The sequence below is a fragment of the Coffea arabica genome, chromosome 3c (genome assembly GCF_036785885.1).
Source record: "Coffea arabica cultivar ET-39 chromosome 3c, Coffea Arabica ET-39 HiFi, whole genome shotgun sequence".
NCBI lineage: Eukaryota > Viridiplantae > Streptophyta > Magnoliopsida > Gentianales > Rubiaceae > Coffea > Coffea arabica.
In genome coordinates, this window is record NC_092314.1 from 12,595,235 (window position 1) to 12,611,531 (window position 16,297).

Genomic DNA, 16,297 nt, shown 5'->3' on the forward strand with positions numbered 1-16,297 from the left:
ACGTTTGACATGCCTTTTCCTAACAACTACTTTGCTTTTTTCATTTAAAAATGCTTATCATTCTGTCAAGTATTGCACCAAAAATCATCTATGAGTTCAGACTCACAAGTTCGAAACATCGAAATTTCGCTACAAAACCTCATCAAAAGCTGGAATAGACGACAAAAAAGGCGAATTTTCGTCAAGAATGGAGAAAAGCAAGAAGTATCAAGATCTTCATGGAGAGCCCATTTGTCTAATTTCCTAGAATCAACTTACCTTCGAATTTTTACAATTTTTTTACTTGTGATAGATCTCATATTGACTAGTCTTGAACTTTCTTCGTCTTTTCTTTCATGCCCAAAAAAGAAGAATTTTGAAGCAGAAGAAGTTTGGTTTCATTGGGTAGGTATTGCAATTTTGAGTTTGCTATGTGTGAAAAGTCTGGCTCTTTTTGTGGGGCTAGGAAGGTCATTTATTCTAAGGCCTGGTTATGTTCTTGATTGTATTGTTGTGATGGTGGCTCTGATTTTGGAAGCATTTTTGGAGAGAAAAGGCGGAGGATTGGTTGTGGTGGTGAGTTTGTGGAGGGTTTTGAGGGTTGTGGAGAGTGCATTTGAGCTTAGTGATGAGGCCATTGAAGCACAGATTGAGCTGATTGTTTGCCAATTTGAGGCACTCAAGCATGAAAATGCAAGACTTATGGACATTATTGTGGAGAAAGATATGATCATAGAGAAGTTAGAAGAAGAAATAGATAAGTCCAAGCATGGTTAATTGTTCATGAAAGTTTTATAGTATGCTTTCAGCATCAGAAGACTGATCTCTTTGAACACAAAAAGACACCTTTAGAGCATTATTTATTTATCACCACCACCACTACTATCATCATCATCTGTTAAGGACAATGTCAAAGTATTGGACTTTATAGATGTATCCAATAAAATGATTGTAAGAGTACGTCTTTTAAGAATTTTTCTGAAAACTAATTGCAAATGTAAATAGAGAATAAATTTAACGGATCTATGCATGATAACATCAAGCCCAATGATAAGTTTATTAGTTCTAAGTATTGAGGAGAGATTGAAGATCTTCATTACATACTTTTTAGGACTACAAAATAGAAACCCAAAATTTTCAACCTTAATTTGATAAAGAACACAAGATAAGTTTGGTTGATTCTATCAAAATAACCATGACTTAATGGCCATATTTTAATGAACTTGTAGCCTTGTAGGTAAGTGCATTTCTTTTAAATTTAGCTAACAATCCATTAGAATGATTTAGATTCTGTCTTTGGGCTGATCCATCATTATGTTTCTACTACTTGATAAGCTAAGTGTCAACTAATCCTAAATTACACAAGACTATGTATGCTCTTGATTTTCACGTTCCATGCTCAAAAATTGCGTGAACTACAAACTATAGATGTTCATTGATTTTCTAGGTCCTTTTGCTTGATATTACTCTTTTCATCCCATTTTGATAGTTTTAGTTTTTAGTTTTACATAATTTAAGTAAAATTAGTTAACCTTGTTGCAAAAATAAATCTAGCCTAATATTTTTCTAAAATATCTTTTCATTAATATTAGTAGTATCACTAATCACTATATCTTTACATTTTTTTTTTTGCTTTGAGCACCCGGTATCCCCACCCTTAGTGAGGCTAATTTGGATTCAGTTTGAAGAGCGCTTGCAGAGTTCGACTCTTATTTAGAAGTGAAGGTCTGACCCAAAACTTTTTAAGGTATCACATGCAAGAGACGAACTTGCGACCTAGGAAGCGCCAGCAAAGTTCAACTTTTATTCGGGAATAAAGGCATGACCTAGAACTTTTCAAGGCATCACATGCAAGAGTTGAACTTACAAACTCCTTGTTGGCATTAGCAACCTGCTTATAAGCTACCTCAAGCTCATGGGTTTATATCTTTACATTTAATTAAAACAACAATAATGATGGTATATTATACCATTCAAGACATATATTAAAGTAATTATTGGTAAAAATGTTAACTATATTAAATACGATAGGTTATATTTATTGATAATAAAGTATATTATATAAGGTATTTTAGAAAAATTAAAAATTAATTATATTTTTCAATTATAAGATGGATTATATTTTGGAATGGGTGAAAAAGGAAAACATAACTATGAAAGTGAGACAAAGGGAGTAAGATGCAAACTATAGCCCTTTCAATTAAGGCTTCAATCCCAACCAACTTAATAAATGCTTATTTAGAAGCTAAATTGTGGGTTGATGTGATAGTCACCACCATCTTACACGTTTTTATAATAATAATAATAATAATAATCATCATCATCATCATCATCCATTTGGTACAAACATATTTCAAAAACTCAAATGGCCGTCCCGTGAAAATTTAGACACTAGCTGATTAAGTAATTTAGATGCAAAAAGGTAATGATACTGGACGTCAACAACCACAAATCAAGCCATAATAAGGCCGTCAAAATGTCGGAAAATAATACTTTCTACCAGTAAAATGACCATATTTCATGACAATCATAAGATCCAAGTACCCTCACCCAGGTATTGGTTAAAATTGATTAAGACTAATAATGTGGATTGTTATTGACTTTGTTTATCAAGTCGCCTTTGACTGACAATAATAATTCCCATTTCCCACCACGGTTTCTTTCCTTCAATTTCCAAAACCAAGCAAAAACTAATGGTATATAGACGAAACCAAATGACATGAAAAGATTAATGAAAATACCAGTTAGCCCTGTAAATCATAGAGTATCACTCTGCCTTTGATTTGTTCAATAGCATCTATGTCTCTTACAGTTTTCAATTTTTTAAAGAGTTAATCTTATATACACTTACGGTATATACATGATTGAGTATAGATGCACACTACATATGCAATAATTGAAATTCAAATACGATTCAGAACTAGATGACATACAATCGTACTTATTTATGTACATATCTCAGTGCATACAAGATTAATGCTTTTTTAAATCTTGCATAATTTTTATTGAAATCTTGAATTGGATGGTTTAGGATGATTGTGCATATGTATATATTAGTGACATGATACAATCTCTGCATCAATCAAAGGCAGCTCTTATCTGTGAATACGGTTTCAAAAATGTTTTTGTGATTATTATAAATATATATGGTTTCAAAACTGATACATTCATTTACTTTCTTGTGAAAGTTTAAATAATGATCATTAAATTGACTTTGTATTACATTACATCCTACTAGAACATGAAATTGAAAATCATTGTTGATTTCCAAAATGACAACTGTTTGTTTGTCAGCCAGTTCATATAATCATCTTCATAAAGGTTTCCCAGTTAAAATCTTAAAGAGGGGACAAATTGATGCAAGTAAAGCTTTAGGGCAAAGGGTTGAATATCATTTTCTGCAAGGAGAAATTTGAGATTTACAAAGAAAAGACAAGACCACTATTTGCCAAATGGGGTCCAAACTGCAAACCTTAAACACCACTACAAACCATTGGCAGTACAAAAGCTTGCTTAGATCTTTCCTCACCAAGTTGCAACCTGCAACTAGCACCCCACACACCTCTATTAAAAAATGAACTATATATCAAAAAGAAAAAATTAGAAAAAAAAAATAAAACACTTGTTTCTTCTCTCTTTTTCCCTCCTCCTCCCCCTCTGTTTCACAGCAAAAAGCTTTACTTTGTCCATCATTTTTCATCTAAAAAAAGAAAAAAAAAAGCCATGTATCCATCATCAACTTCTTCATCATCACAAGGTTCGCTGGGTCCAAATGGAGGGAGCAACACAGGTGGGCTTATCCGGTACGGCTCAGCTCCAAGTTCCCTCCTGGCTACAACCGTTGATTCAGTTACAAATCCCAGCTCACGTGAACTCTCAGCCCTTGGATCCTCCCACAACCTCCACATAGGCCCTACATCATCATCTTCATCAAGATTCTTCCCTTCTTCAGAAACATCATCCCTCACTTCTGAATCCACCTGCAAAACATCCAACAGCAATCCCAGAGAAAAGGGTCCAAATATCAGCAGTGGTCTGCATAGAGCTTTTGGTTTCAAACAAGATAATCATCAAGGGTCCATTGGTGGTGGTGCTGGAGGTGCGGGTATGGTATCTTCATCTTCTTCTTCTACTGCTACAACTGCTTCGCCTTTGGTTCGTCATAGCAGCTCACCTCCTGGTTTCCTTAATCATCTTACTCATGCTTGTGCTTCCAATGAAGATAATGGTACGTTCATTTTCTTGATTCTTGTCTGATTTTTGGCATTTTTTGTTTGGTGGATTTTGGAGAGAATAATATTTTCTTTTTCTTGTTTGAATGAAATTTCTGTTCTACCCTTGCATTATTGTTTGCTAGTATGGATTTTAGATATAGTACTAGTAAATTATGGTGACCTTTTCAACTTTTCTTTCAAGATTTTTTTAACAGGTGCTCAAAGTTACGAGTTAGTACGTCTAATCAATATTCAATTTGTCATTTACCACACTCTCAAATTTATTGTTATTATCAAATGTAAGTTTCTCTTTTTTTCCTCCCTAAGATTTAGTGTACGTTTTCAACATGAATTCTCTAATAGCTAGTGTTCATCGAGTGCCCATTAGATAAATTCTTTATCTAATAATAATTCTATCGAGGTGATTGTTAAGTTCTTAATACAATTGATAATATAAGATCTAAAAGGAAGTTAGTATAATTGCATAAATAAAGGCTAGAGACTTTTGTCGTTTAATTGATAGAGTACTAGTAATTAGGAGGCACTTATTCTACTTACACGTAATTTAGTAGTAATTTCTCCCTTGTCATTGGTTTATGTACGGCTAAATGATGCATTTTTAATTTGGTTCCAGGATGACACCCTCTTATTTTAGGTGTTTCCTTTCTCTTTTTTGGTTTGCCTTTTCATCTTTCTTTTTCTTATCGGGGGTTAAGTGCTCTTTTCCTGTTCTTTGTTTCTTGTTTTTTTGTATGTTTCTGTTTCTCCAAAATTGTTGACCTTAATAAATGTTTCTTCTACGGTTCTACTAGTCTGAAACCTAGCTCTGGGTTAAAACATTAAAAGTCAATGAAGGTTTCAACCTACATTTTACTCTATTCCTTTTTTTTTTTTTTTTTGTGTGTGTATTCCGGTTTGCTAGGCATTTTGGTAAAATCCGTAACTTGACTCCTTAAGTTTTCTTTTTCTTTTTCTTTTTTAGTTGTATTGTTACAAGCTGTTTGGTATTTTATAGCTTAGGAAGAAGTTCAATTGGCTTCATAAAGTGGTGAAATAGGATGGATTTCTAGAATTCTGGCTTTATGATTATTGGATTTCATATTGAAAGGTCATTGATGTTTGATGTTGTTTAATTGGGTTTGAACTTTAATTGAAGTATAATAGGCATTTTCTGCAAATCCGAAGTTTAATGTCAAATTGGAAGTAGTGTTCTGTGAACATTTAGAGGCTGTTTGTTTTGTATTTTAAAGAGTTTTTAAGGAAAAATTATTACAGTATTTTTTTAGAATATGATATGTATGACATAAAAATGTGATCGAGAACTATATGAAAGGAATAATTATGAAAATAGAAAAATATTTTATAAAAAATGACAATTCAAACAAGACCTTGACTTTTCAATAAAGTACTGGACTCACGTCATGTCTTACATAGGGATGAGCTATCAACGTTTCACTTTTTAAGTAAAATATTTACTTGACATAAGCTGGCAGTGGATCCTACATTTCTACTACAACTCATGATTTTTAGAAAACAAAATTACAACTTGAAATTTATCACTTTTGTAGGTTACACATGTGTAGATAGCTTCATAATTAGCCATTAGACACCTAAATAATTAACTAAACATTGAAGAAAAGGGCAAACGTGTTAAACCTAAGGTATCTAGTTATCTCATAAAGATAAATTTTGTATGTACAATAAAGTTGACGAAAGTGCCAATCTAAGTCAAATTCATTTTGATTTCTTATGAGTGGAAATTGCAATATTTATTGACAGTATTAAAAGTATGGATTAATTTTCTATTTATTTTTTTTGGGTAATAAAAGGGACCATATATTGAAAAAACTTAAGTTATAGGTACAAAACGAGGGAAGCAAATTCCCTTAAGATCTGCATCCACTAGACTTCTCAAAGCATGAGGAACACTGTCATAACATGCAAAATGCACGTCTTGTTGAGCATTCAGTTTCTAATTTTCTATACTTTGACACGTTAGACGTATAAAAATTAATTTAAATTTATATTTAAAATCTAAATTTTATACATATATCATACATCTAAGTGTAACAATATATACAATTTTAGTATATATAAAATTAACTCTAAGTGTATTAACCCCTAAAATATGAACGGTCAAGTCATTGGAATTTATAATGATAATCTGAATCATCAATGGGCAAAATCGGAAGTTTAAGAAGATTGGGTAGGCCCTCTCCTGTCTCACTCTCTCCAACCGGGAATGGAGCCGGCATGGGGGCCAATTAATAGGCACCCTAGGTTTGAAGCGCCCATTGTTTAGCCAAAAAACCACGCTGATAAATTAAGAATATCTATCTTGAAGAATAAAATATCCTGTGCTTGAAAAAAAAAAAAGAAAAAGAATCTCACTCTTTTTTTTTTCCTTCTATAGATAGCCCTAAGCCCTAGGGCTAGGGGCATTGACTTCCAAAGATAGAGATGTTAATTTTTTTTTCAATTTTTTAGTTCTTCCTATATATGTGAATTATTCTATTTTTTTTTGGGCCGTCAAATGATCTGAGAGCAAAAGTTTTTCTAATTTATCATTTATATGGCTATGAATTTTAGAGGCCAATCTAGTTGTATGTCACATCTAGTCATGGAATTAGGTTCCTAAAGTTTTCTTTTTGTTCTCGAGCCGCCATAATTAATTATTCTCCCAATCAATCTTTAGATTTTTATTGGGCAAGGATTTCACTTTTTGGGATGATTTAATTACCTAATATTAGTACAATTTTGTACTTTTTTTTTATCTCACTCTGTATTAAAATAAAAAAATGTATACACTAATAATTGAAATTCAAATTAATCATTGTACAACGCTCTTAAGACTCTTTACACTCTAATTTTGGTGTATATTGAATAAAAAGAGAAAATCTCTTAATTATTTAATCAAAAAGAAAAATAATAGTCAACAAAAGTATACCACATATTTTTTTTTATCCCTTACAAAACTTGCGGGTATACTGCTAGGTCAATTCAATTTGTGACAAAAGCATTTGTGGAAATTATTTCTTTTATTAGTATGAAAATAAAAAAATATATAAAAAAATTACATTTACATTTCCCATATTTGGGTGCCGTCATATTCATATTCTTCTGGCTAGACTATGACTTTATACACATCATTAATGTATTGAAGTCTTCAACTTGGCTGAGTGGAATATTTCATTATTCCCACTTGTAGAAGAAGCAAGTTGACAATTTAATACTCTTAACTACAATTTTAGCTCTCCTTGGAAGGATATATCCCATTAGTTTACTTTAGAAGAAGACCAGTGGTGGCCAGATTCCTTGAATCAGCAGACAAAACCTATCTAGTAAGCTGGTGGATGTCACATGCCTAAGCTTCAAATGTTCCTTCAAGTTCAACCATTGGTTTATCCTGATTACTCTAATAATTGTTAATAATAATAAAAAAAAATCTACTACTTGTGCCAAAAGCAAAAGCAGCAGCCAATGGTTTTGAAGCTATAGAGATCATTAATGGAAATGGGCCCTCACAAGTTACATCTCACACACGTTGGTGTAAATTAACAGTTTGCTCTTGATTTTCACCAAATTGTCCTCAATTTATATATCAAAGTGTACCTGATTTACATCAAATAATAACAAATTACCTGATTTACATCAAACTAGACTTGATTCACACCGAAATCATGCTAATTTATGTCAGAGGTCAACTTGTGCGAAATTGTACGAAACACAAATTGTGAGGCTCCAGATCCATCGTTAATTGAAAAAAAAACACACAAGTTTGGTTGGAACTTGGAACTAACTGTGGAGTTCATCAGTCAACAAAAGTACAACTTAAGAGGATGTATCGTGCAAAAACACTCTGGAATTAGGTCCTGAATGGATTTCAAGGCTATATCGGATCAAGGGCTTCTATAATGAATTATATCGTGTAGTGTAAATACTGACTGAACAAATACATACGCTAATATAACAAATGTAAATATTAAAACAAAAATATGTTAAAACATATATAATAACTTTTTTTTTCACTTATTAAAATTTATATTTAAAATTCAGTCCTTCCATCCAAATTCAAATATATCAATCTTTCACCGTGAACTGTTTTGTGGCATCAAGACTTTGATTGCAGAGAATTTGGATCCATCCCTAAATAATCCTCAATTATCAGAAAGAAAAAAGAAAACCAAAATTCGTGCTTCGATATGTGCCTTATCAGAAACCTTCTCGATCGAGCTGCATACAATTAGAAGACCTTTTCCTTTTTAATTTTAAAATAGACAAGCGGGCCGTTGAATTGATAATGACTAGATATGGACCATGAAATTTTGAGACTTGATATAGAATTATGCTAATCATGTTTTTGCAACCTTCGAATATGTGAATTTTTTTTTGTTTTGAAAAATGAAATTACTGTTTTTTTCCCATGCCCAATTCCCCAGGACTACTGTTTTTCTTGTTTATACCAAATTAGACTGGTTTTGAAATGACAAAAGACCTGTGTGGATGTGCCTTATTATTTCTTATGTGGTTTTTTTTATAAAAGAAAAAAAATGTTAGTGATCTCTCCGATGTAACGTCTGCGGGTTTGTTCGGATTGAAGATAATTTGGAATTTTTTTTTTGAGAATAATATTGTAGCACCTTTTGGAATATAATTTATGTGAGATTGAAAGATGACTGGAAGAAAAACAGAAAGGTGATTAAGAAATGTATTTATGATGCAACGAAAAACTTTTTGGAAAAAAATTTCAATCCTCAGAAGATCCAACAATCATTTTAGCTATCACAATATTCAGTCACAAGAAAATGTTGTTTCTGATCCAAATTTAAGGTACTTTCATTACCTCCAGAGGCAGCTTCAACCTCTCAGAGGTCCCAAGATTCCAAGCAACTAATGAGAGCTGTGATAATCACTTTGGTTGATAAATATTTGCCCCAACATATCTGCTAATAGGGCACCTAATAACTCTACCATAGCAGGCTTCTTTTGTCCCATAGTCTTCCTACTGACATTTATTTGTACTTTCCAACAAAAAACCAAGAAGATATTATCATAGGTTTAATAATATGTAATGCAGGAATAAAAATGGCATTATTATTATTAGAAAACTAAAAAGCTAGAATAGGCATGTTAAGGAAACAGACATGAATCTTTTTCATAATGCACAAAGTAGAAGATTGTTTTAAGCTTATGTAAACTTTGCGATCCATGAAGCTTTGGATATCTATCCAACCTCATGTAAAAATCAAGCTAATACTTTTGCTTTGAATACCAAATGGAATGTTTGATAGTCATTTGTAGTTGTACATGTTCTAGATTAATATGTTCAAGCAACTTGAAGATGTGATTTTGTTCATTCACGGCAAATACCCGCCCATGCACCTAATGGTCTCATTCTTTAGGAGTTTAATTAAAAAATGTCGATGTTATGATGTATGAAAAGTGTAGTGCTATCATTCTGTTTATCAGATTAGCACATAAAACACAATGTGAAGTACTAATCGCTGGTTTAGCATCAAAAGTTAATATTCCAGTTCTTTCGGAATCCTCGACTCTAAAATATTGAACTTTGGTATGAAACTAGGTTTTCCGATTGCTAGGACCCATGATATCTCAAGATTGAACTCTCAGCTGAGCTTTACGCATCAAGAAACTCTTTCCCAGATCTCTGAAGAGACTGAGAATGTTGATAATGGCCTCAATGCAGAGAATGAGAAAAGAAAATCGGCTCATACTTACAGCAATGTAAGTTATGGAGTAGGTCCTTGGGAAGATGCCAATACGATAATGTTTTCGATGGGGCCAACAAGCAAAAGAGCTAAGAACATGAGCGGTGACATTGTCAATCTGAACAGCATGGAAACTCAGGTACTAAACATATCTGTTGAGCAGCTTGTGAAGCAATTTTCATGAGAAGGACAATCTAAGCATTCTGTTAATTAGAGATCATCACTTCTCTGCTAACATCCTTCTATGTGAAATCAAATATCTCTCTGCGTCACATGAATGCCTGGTGAATAAAGGTATCTAGACTTGTTTTACGGCATTCACCCTTCTCCCCACCCATTCCTACCGCTGCGCCTAAAGAAAAGGAACAAGAAGGACAATAAATCCTAGATCTTACTCAAAATCTGAAAAAGTAAAAAGAAAACTGGTTCTACCAAACATTTTGTTAGTATGTTAAGAACGTAGTATTAAAGAAAATTGATGAACCATTAATTGACATTTTATTCCGTAAGTTGAAGGAGTATGCTCCTGTATTCTGATTCATTTTTTCAATGAGCTGTATTCAGCTACTGCTATAGAGAGTCCTTTGTCAACTTTCTGACTTTCTCCAATTATATGTTCTTAATTCCATAAGTTGTTGACAAGTTAACTCTCTCCTTCTTTAACCTAATTGGGCTTTTAGTTTCAGTTTAGCATGCCTCAGACAATGCTGGATATGAGCTCCATGGATAAGTTGCTCAACATCCCTCAAGATTCTGTGCCTTGTAAAATTCGTGCAAAGCGTGGTTGTGCTACTCATCCCCGCAGCATTGCAGAAAGGGTGAGCTTTAGAATTTGACCTACGGTTTCATAAATAAGGTTTTGATAAAATAAGATATTTAGAGTCTTCTTTTATTCGAAACATTAAAAAAAAAAATAGTTTTCTTGTATTTTATTATGAGGTCTTAATGTTAACTATATGCATTTGTAACATGAGGGTCCTTTCCCTTTTCAATTTGATTTCAATGAGGTTTAACTGCACAGCACCTCCAGTTAAAGTCCATTGTCCTTAGTCTATCTTTTATTCTTGCAGTTCAGCTAATCTCTTCCAACTCATCTAATTGTAGCTAGTTACATGGACGTTTTCATAGAGTTTGTAGTTTTTTCTGCCATGTCTCTCAGTAATTTCCTTGTTACTCTGGTAATCATATATCTATGGGTAAAATTTTTCATCATGGAGCTTGATAGATAAAAATGTAATGACAAATTGGCCATGGTTGCTATGATGTAATGCTATTACCCTAAGTAGTATTTTTCTACCTATGTGCAGGAGAGGAGAACGAGAATAAGTGGGAAGTTGAAGAAGTTACAAGATCTTGTTCCTAATATGGACAAGGTAATATACCACGCCTTTTTTTCCTATTGATTTAGGTTTATATATTTGAGTTTAAAGCTTCAATTTTTAGAGTTCTAATACAACTCAATATAGAACTAAAGAACAAAACAATAATCACCTCTTTTCTTTTTTTCCTTTTCAGAGAACGTAATAAACTAACAATGATAACTTTACTAATATCTTATAGGCTTGGTTAATCTTTCCAACAATTTTGATACTGCAAAAATTTCAACTGCAACCCGCAGAACAGTATGAATAGCATTTCAAAATGTTCCGCTTATATGTAACCAAAATTACTTGTATACTCTCTTAAATGTTGTATCTGGTATGCAAGACTCAGCAAGAGCTGAAGGCATGTGACAAGTATCAGGTGGCAAATAAGGCAAAATAAGATGTGTAGAAGACTGAAAGTTATATATTGAACTCCTTAGGTAGATCTGATTTATTGTGAAAGTCATATTTTGAACTCCATAATGAAGTGCAACACTTCAGAAAGGTACAAATACTTAATACATGATGATACAAGCCTTTAATGCATGGTCTATGGTAGACCTGGTCTACGTAAAGATTAAGCAAGATAGTCCAGAGCAGCCTCAGTATGATGTCCTAGTGTGTAGCATGTGTCCTATATGAAGGGCCAACTGATAATGCGACAACCAAAATCTTATGTCAACCTCTCACCTCAATTGATGATTTTGTTTGAGTTAGGTTGCAGAGATAATTTTGGTGTTTTAACAAACTTTTCCGAGGCCTTAAAATTTGAGCTTTGGCAATGACACCAAGCCATATGAAGAGAACATTTTCAAAACTATGCAAAGTGAAACTTTTGAAGTCCATTTAAAGAGATGTACATCATATGATCAATCTGGTAGTACAGTACCTTCCCATATTTGTGGACCAGAATGTTAATAGCTGCCCTTGCTTATCTCACCGTTTAAAATGAAAGTGAACTAGTTCGGTCAACAGTGTCACTTTTCCTTTTCATCATTCTTAGCTCTGTGGATAAAGTAATCAGCCATATCCATTGCGAAGAAGAGAGTAGTTGCTTTGAGTAGTGGTATATTTAACTTCCCTGTTATTAAAAGGGGTGCTCATTTACAATAAAATTATTTTTGCTACATATTCCTCTGAGAAAGCTAGTAATAAAGTTTTACGTCAGTGTGCTTGTTAAATTCATAATACCTTTTCTAAAAATGTTACCTGGATGTAGTTTTTGGATGAGCACATACGAATCCTCCTTTGGGTAATAAAGCATGTGTTGTAATATTGCTGTGGTCTTGTGACATAGTGAAGGAATCTTTTCCAGAGCATGTGGTTGCTTGCAGTGATGCCTTTAAGAGCATAAAAGGCATCTTGCTCTAATAAGTCTATTTACTTGAAAGAAGAAGGAAAGTCTCGTCAACATGCTTCAAAGCATTCAGTTTCTGAACTCAAGTTAACATGTGGCATTCAGTTTTGACTGAAAGTTCAATTGGTTGGTATTTGGTATCCTAGGTTGTATGGTCCTGGGCCATACTAAACTATCTTTTCATCCTAAACCTATAGATAGTCTGTTGTTTTGCAGTTGATTTTATTGGCTTTGTTGCATCACCATACTTTATCTATGGAATCTTATTCTCTCTAGTTCATCTATAGACTTGGCAGCCATGTTCTAAGCCTCCTGATATTCATCTCTTTGAAATTCATTTGGACAAATCAATGCAAGGATTATCGTAATTGAAGATAAGGAAGGAAAACTGAGAAACAATTTGAGGAAGCAAATAAAAGAGACTATAATTGAAAAGAAAATCAGCTATATCATTAGCCATTTCATTCCACTCTTAGGAAGAAAAAGTTTAGACAAGGAGAAGCCTGCCACTACCTAACCTTAAGCTTGTGTACATTCTTTGAAAGTAAAAGTCTTCTAATATCTGTCCTTTTCTTTGTTAATGAGGCAGCATCTTTAAGAGTAAAAAATTGCTTACTTTTTTTTCATGCTAGCTGCTGCCTTAATGCTGCAGAATGGGATGATTAGAAGCTTAATTGTTAGACAACTCTGCAAACTAGTTTATACACCTCAGATCCCGCTCTATTTTTGCTTTTCCTTTCTTAATCTCTTTGCTTTTAACTATGTAAAGTTTATCATCTGAACTTGACTGATTTAGATCCTATGGCTTAAACTAGACTGGTCTCATCTGAAGATCAGATTGTCATTTTAGTGGTTATCCAGTTGAAACCTATACACAGTCAGATTCATTTTTTACCTGTTCTAACATAATATTTTTTTTTCTTCAGCAAACTAGCTATGCTGATATGCTGGATTTGGCGGTGCAACATATCAAAGGCCTTCAGAATCAGGTTCAGGTGAGTACTTGTACAACTCTTCATTATCTTTTCCCTTTTGCTATGTTTCTTCTTCAATCTGAAAGGCAAAAAAGAAAGTTCATAGACCGTGAGCTTTTCAAGAAAGAACACTGGAGATTGGTTCCAACGCTTACATGCTTCTAGTTGATGATTTATGTAGTTGCACCTGCATAACTTACACGTATGCTGGCATCTTCGGTATGTACTTGCTTGTGAGTTTCAGATGGTGATAAATAAACAACATTTTCCTTTAGTCAATGTCAAAATTATGACAGGAGTTTCGACACTTGAAACATGACCAGCATTGATGAATTACTAAAATTATTACTGGTCATTCAGTATATAGGACTCTTCCTTCTCTTTGGGTATGCTCAAGGCATGAAGAAAGTTTTTGAGGCAATTAACAAAGAATTGAATCTTAATTAATGAATAGAAACTCTGACAAAAGAATTCTAAAGAAGAAAACTAAATAAAATAAGCAGGCATGTATACGGAGTACAGAAAAGCTTTCTGCCCTTATCTTGCATGACTCCTGCATATAGATTCAAGTTGAATTCAAGGAGGAGATACAATTAAGCACATCACTTGGAAAGATCTTTTTAAATGTTACTTTACTGAAGCCCTTCTGTCTTTTGAATTCCACATCAAATTCTATGTTAAACTAGAGTGCTTTGTGTGTTCAACATGAAAGGAAGAAACTGGCATGACATGTTTTAGCAGATTTGATTTGTGTAAAATGCTTATATCTCCTGTATAGCACAAAAATTCGTTTAGACTGCAGCATGCATGGTTCATAGCAAAGTTCCAACTGATGCAATTGTAATCGGCAATTTGCTCGTCTAATGTGGTCTACCGTGCATAGTTGCCAGTCTGGTAATAGGTTAACCGTGGCTGGTGCTAGCTTAATTTAACTTAAATGAAGTTCTGATGACCATTTTGGATTACCATTAAATAGCTAAATGTGTTTGCCCTCCATTCAGAATCTGAATTTTTTTTCCTTCCACCACCTTCTCCAGAGGCTCCACAAGGAACTTGAGAATTGCACATGTGGCTGTAGAAAACCACAAGATTCTTGTCGAGGAGGAAAGAGCTGAAGCAAGAACAGTCAAGCTTGATAGAAAGATTTTTTTTGGTAATGCAAGACATATCTGACTGGATAGCATCCTTTGCCAGGCTCAATGTGGAGCCCAAGTTCCAAGCCATGCAAATGAGCCAGAATGAAACCCAGAGTTGCCAGAGTTGTATATAATGAGGCTCTCTCAAGGTTCCGCTGAAGATGTCTGGTTATTTTTGCTTTCTAAAATCCAAATAATGCTTCTAAGGGGATTTCTTAACAACTACTTAGATCCTTTTCGATCTTTTGTCCCCCCGATTTGCAGAGATGACCTAATAGCTGGTTTTGGAAGCTCAATTTTGTTCTGCTCAGATGTTTCAATACATTGGTGTCTCGATATCGGTTGTACATACCATATACTTTGGTTCTGTTCTTAGTGTATCGAAAATGTCCAAGTAGATGGTGATGACCAGTTCTCTCTTTTGTTGTAATTTCGTTTCGGATGCTTAATTTCCAGGCTATGTTATTGTTAATCAGAACCACCTTGGTAACTTGTAACTTTTAGTTAGTAGCTAGTTACTTGTCCATTTAGAACATGTGAAGCTGGGAAAAGATGATAATTTTAGCATATTTGTTTTGTACTTGGATTCATTACTATTCTACTTTCTAAGGATGTTTGATTATGTTGAAGTTAGCTAAACCCAGAACCAAACAAGTATTTGAATTCTTTTTAGGGTAAATTGTTAATAACTCTTCCATAGTTTCATGTATTGACGCATAACTTCTAACGTTTTAAAATGCGCATTTAACCTCCTATCGTTTCATGTAAACTGAAAATTTAACTAAAAACAACTTATGTAATGTCGTTACTTGAAATACAAGTAGTATCTTTACTTAAATGTTAAATCACACAATGACTTAGTCGTTTTGTACAAAATCATTGGGGGATTATGTGAAAAAAATGCAAAAATTACAGAAGGTAAAGTGGATATTTATACAAATTATAGGAGGATTAAATGAATGTTATGATTTCATCATACACATTTTTAGAGTGCTTATAGTCTAATCGCCATACCTGATTATGCATTCTACCCATTTTTTGTTTTACATAAAATCATAAATGGTTATGTGGCTATTTTGAAACTTCAGATGGGTCATCTGGCATTATGCAAAATCACAGGAGAGTTACATGTAATTTACCTTCTTTTTTTTTTTTTTTTAAGTTAGCTGGGCTAGTGCTCCTGCACCATTTGGTGTAAATTGTGACAACAAGCATGTTAGGATCCCAATTGGATTTTAGTTATTTTTCTTGAGAATTATTAAGAATTGGAGAGTTTGTAGAAAAAATAAGAGGAAAAAATAGAAGCAGAATCAAGAAGCAATAACGGACAAGGAAGAATGGGAAGACGAAGATAAAAACAAGAGAAACCAAAGAGTAATTGAGAGACATAGCAAAATGATTTCTGTTATTCCTAAGAGACCCCTCTAACCAATTACAAGTTTTTGTAGACCCCTCAATATATTACTAATTGAACCACACACAAAGATACCTCATGGTTACATATTCAAATATTAAAGACTAAGCAATTGGTATATTAAATCTAT

At 33.4% G+C, this 16,297-nt stretch overlaps 2 protein-coding genes across 3 annotated transcripts; both read left to right on the forward strand.

Annotated features, from left to right (window-relative positions):
- Positions 1-90: 90 nt before the first annotated feature.
- LOC113733792 (uncharacterized) lies at positions 91-889 on the forward strand. The gene has a single exon (XM_027259968.2). The coding sequence runs from the start codon at positions 91-93 to the stop codon at positions 754-756; it is 666 nt and encodes a 221-aa protein (XP_027115769.1). The 3' UTR covers positions 757-889.
- A 2,554-nt stretch (positions 890-3,443) lies between these two features.
- LOC113734626 (transcription factor bHLH128) lies at positions 3,444-15,392 on the forward strand. 2 transcript variants are annotated; one of them, XM_027261236.2, is made up of 6 exons: positions 3,444-4,207; positions 9,778-10,061; positions 10,609-10,740; positions 11,230-11,295; positions 13,570-13,638; positions 14,655-15,392. In XM_027261236.2, the coding sequence occupies exons 1-6, from the start codon at positions 3,703-3,705 to the stop codon at positions 14,730-14,732; spliced, it is 1,134 nt and encodes a 377-aa protein (XP_027117037.1). In that variant the 5' UTR covers positions 3,444-3,702; the 3' UTR covers positions 14,733-15,392. The 2 variants fall into 2 exon arrangements, with proteins under 2 accessions (XP_027117037.1, XP_027117036.1); XM_027261235.2 differs by having other exon boundaries at positions 3,452-4,207; positions 10,603-10,740.
- Positions 15,393-16,297: the final 905 nt, after the last annotated feature.

Excerpts from the sequence above, each read along its gene's own strand:
- LOC113733792 (XM_027259968.2), top strand. The coding sequence starts at position 91 with ATGAGTTCAGACTCACAAGTTCGAAACATCGAAATTTCGCTACAAAAC.
- LOC113734626 (XM_027261235.2), top strand. The coding sequence starts at position 3,703 with ATGTATCCATCATCAACTTCTTCATCATCACAAGGTTCGCTGGGTCCA. Across the intron at positions 10,062-10,602 it reads TGAACAGCATGGAAACTCAG|TTTCAGTTTAGCATGCCTCA; the intron begins GTACTAAACATA and ends TTGGGCTTTTAG. Across the intron at positions 11,296-13,569 it reads TTGTTCCTAATATGGACAAG|CAAACTAGCTATGCTGATAT; the intron begins GTAATATACCAC and ends TTTTTTCTTCAG.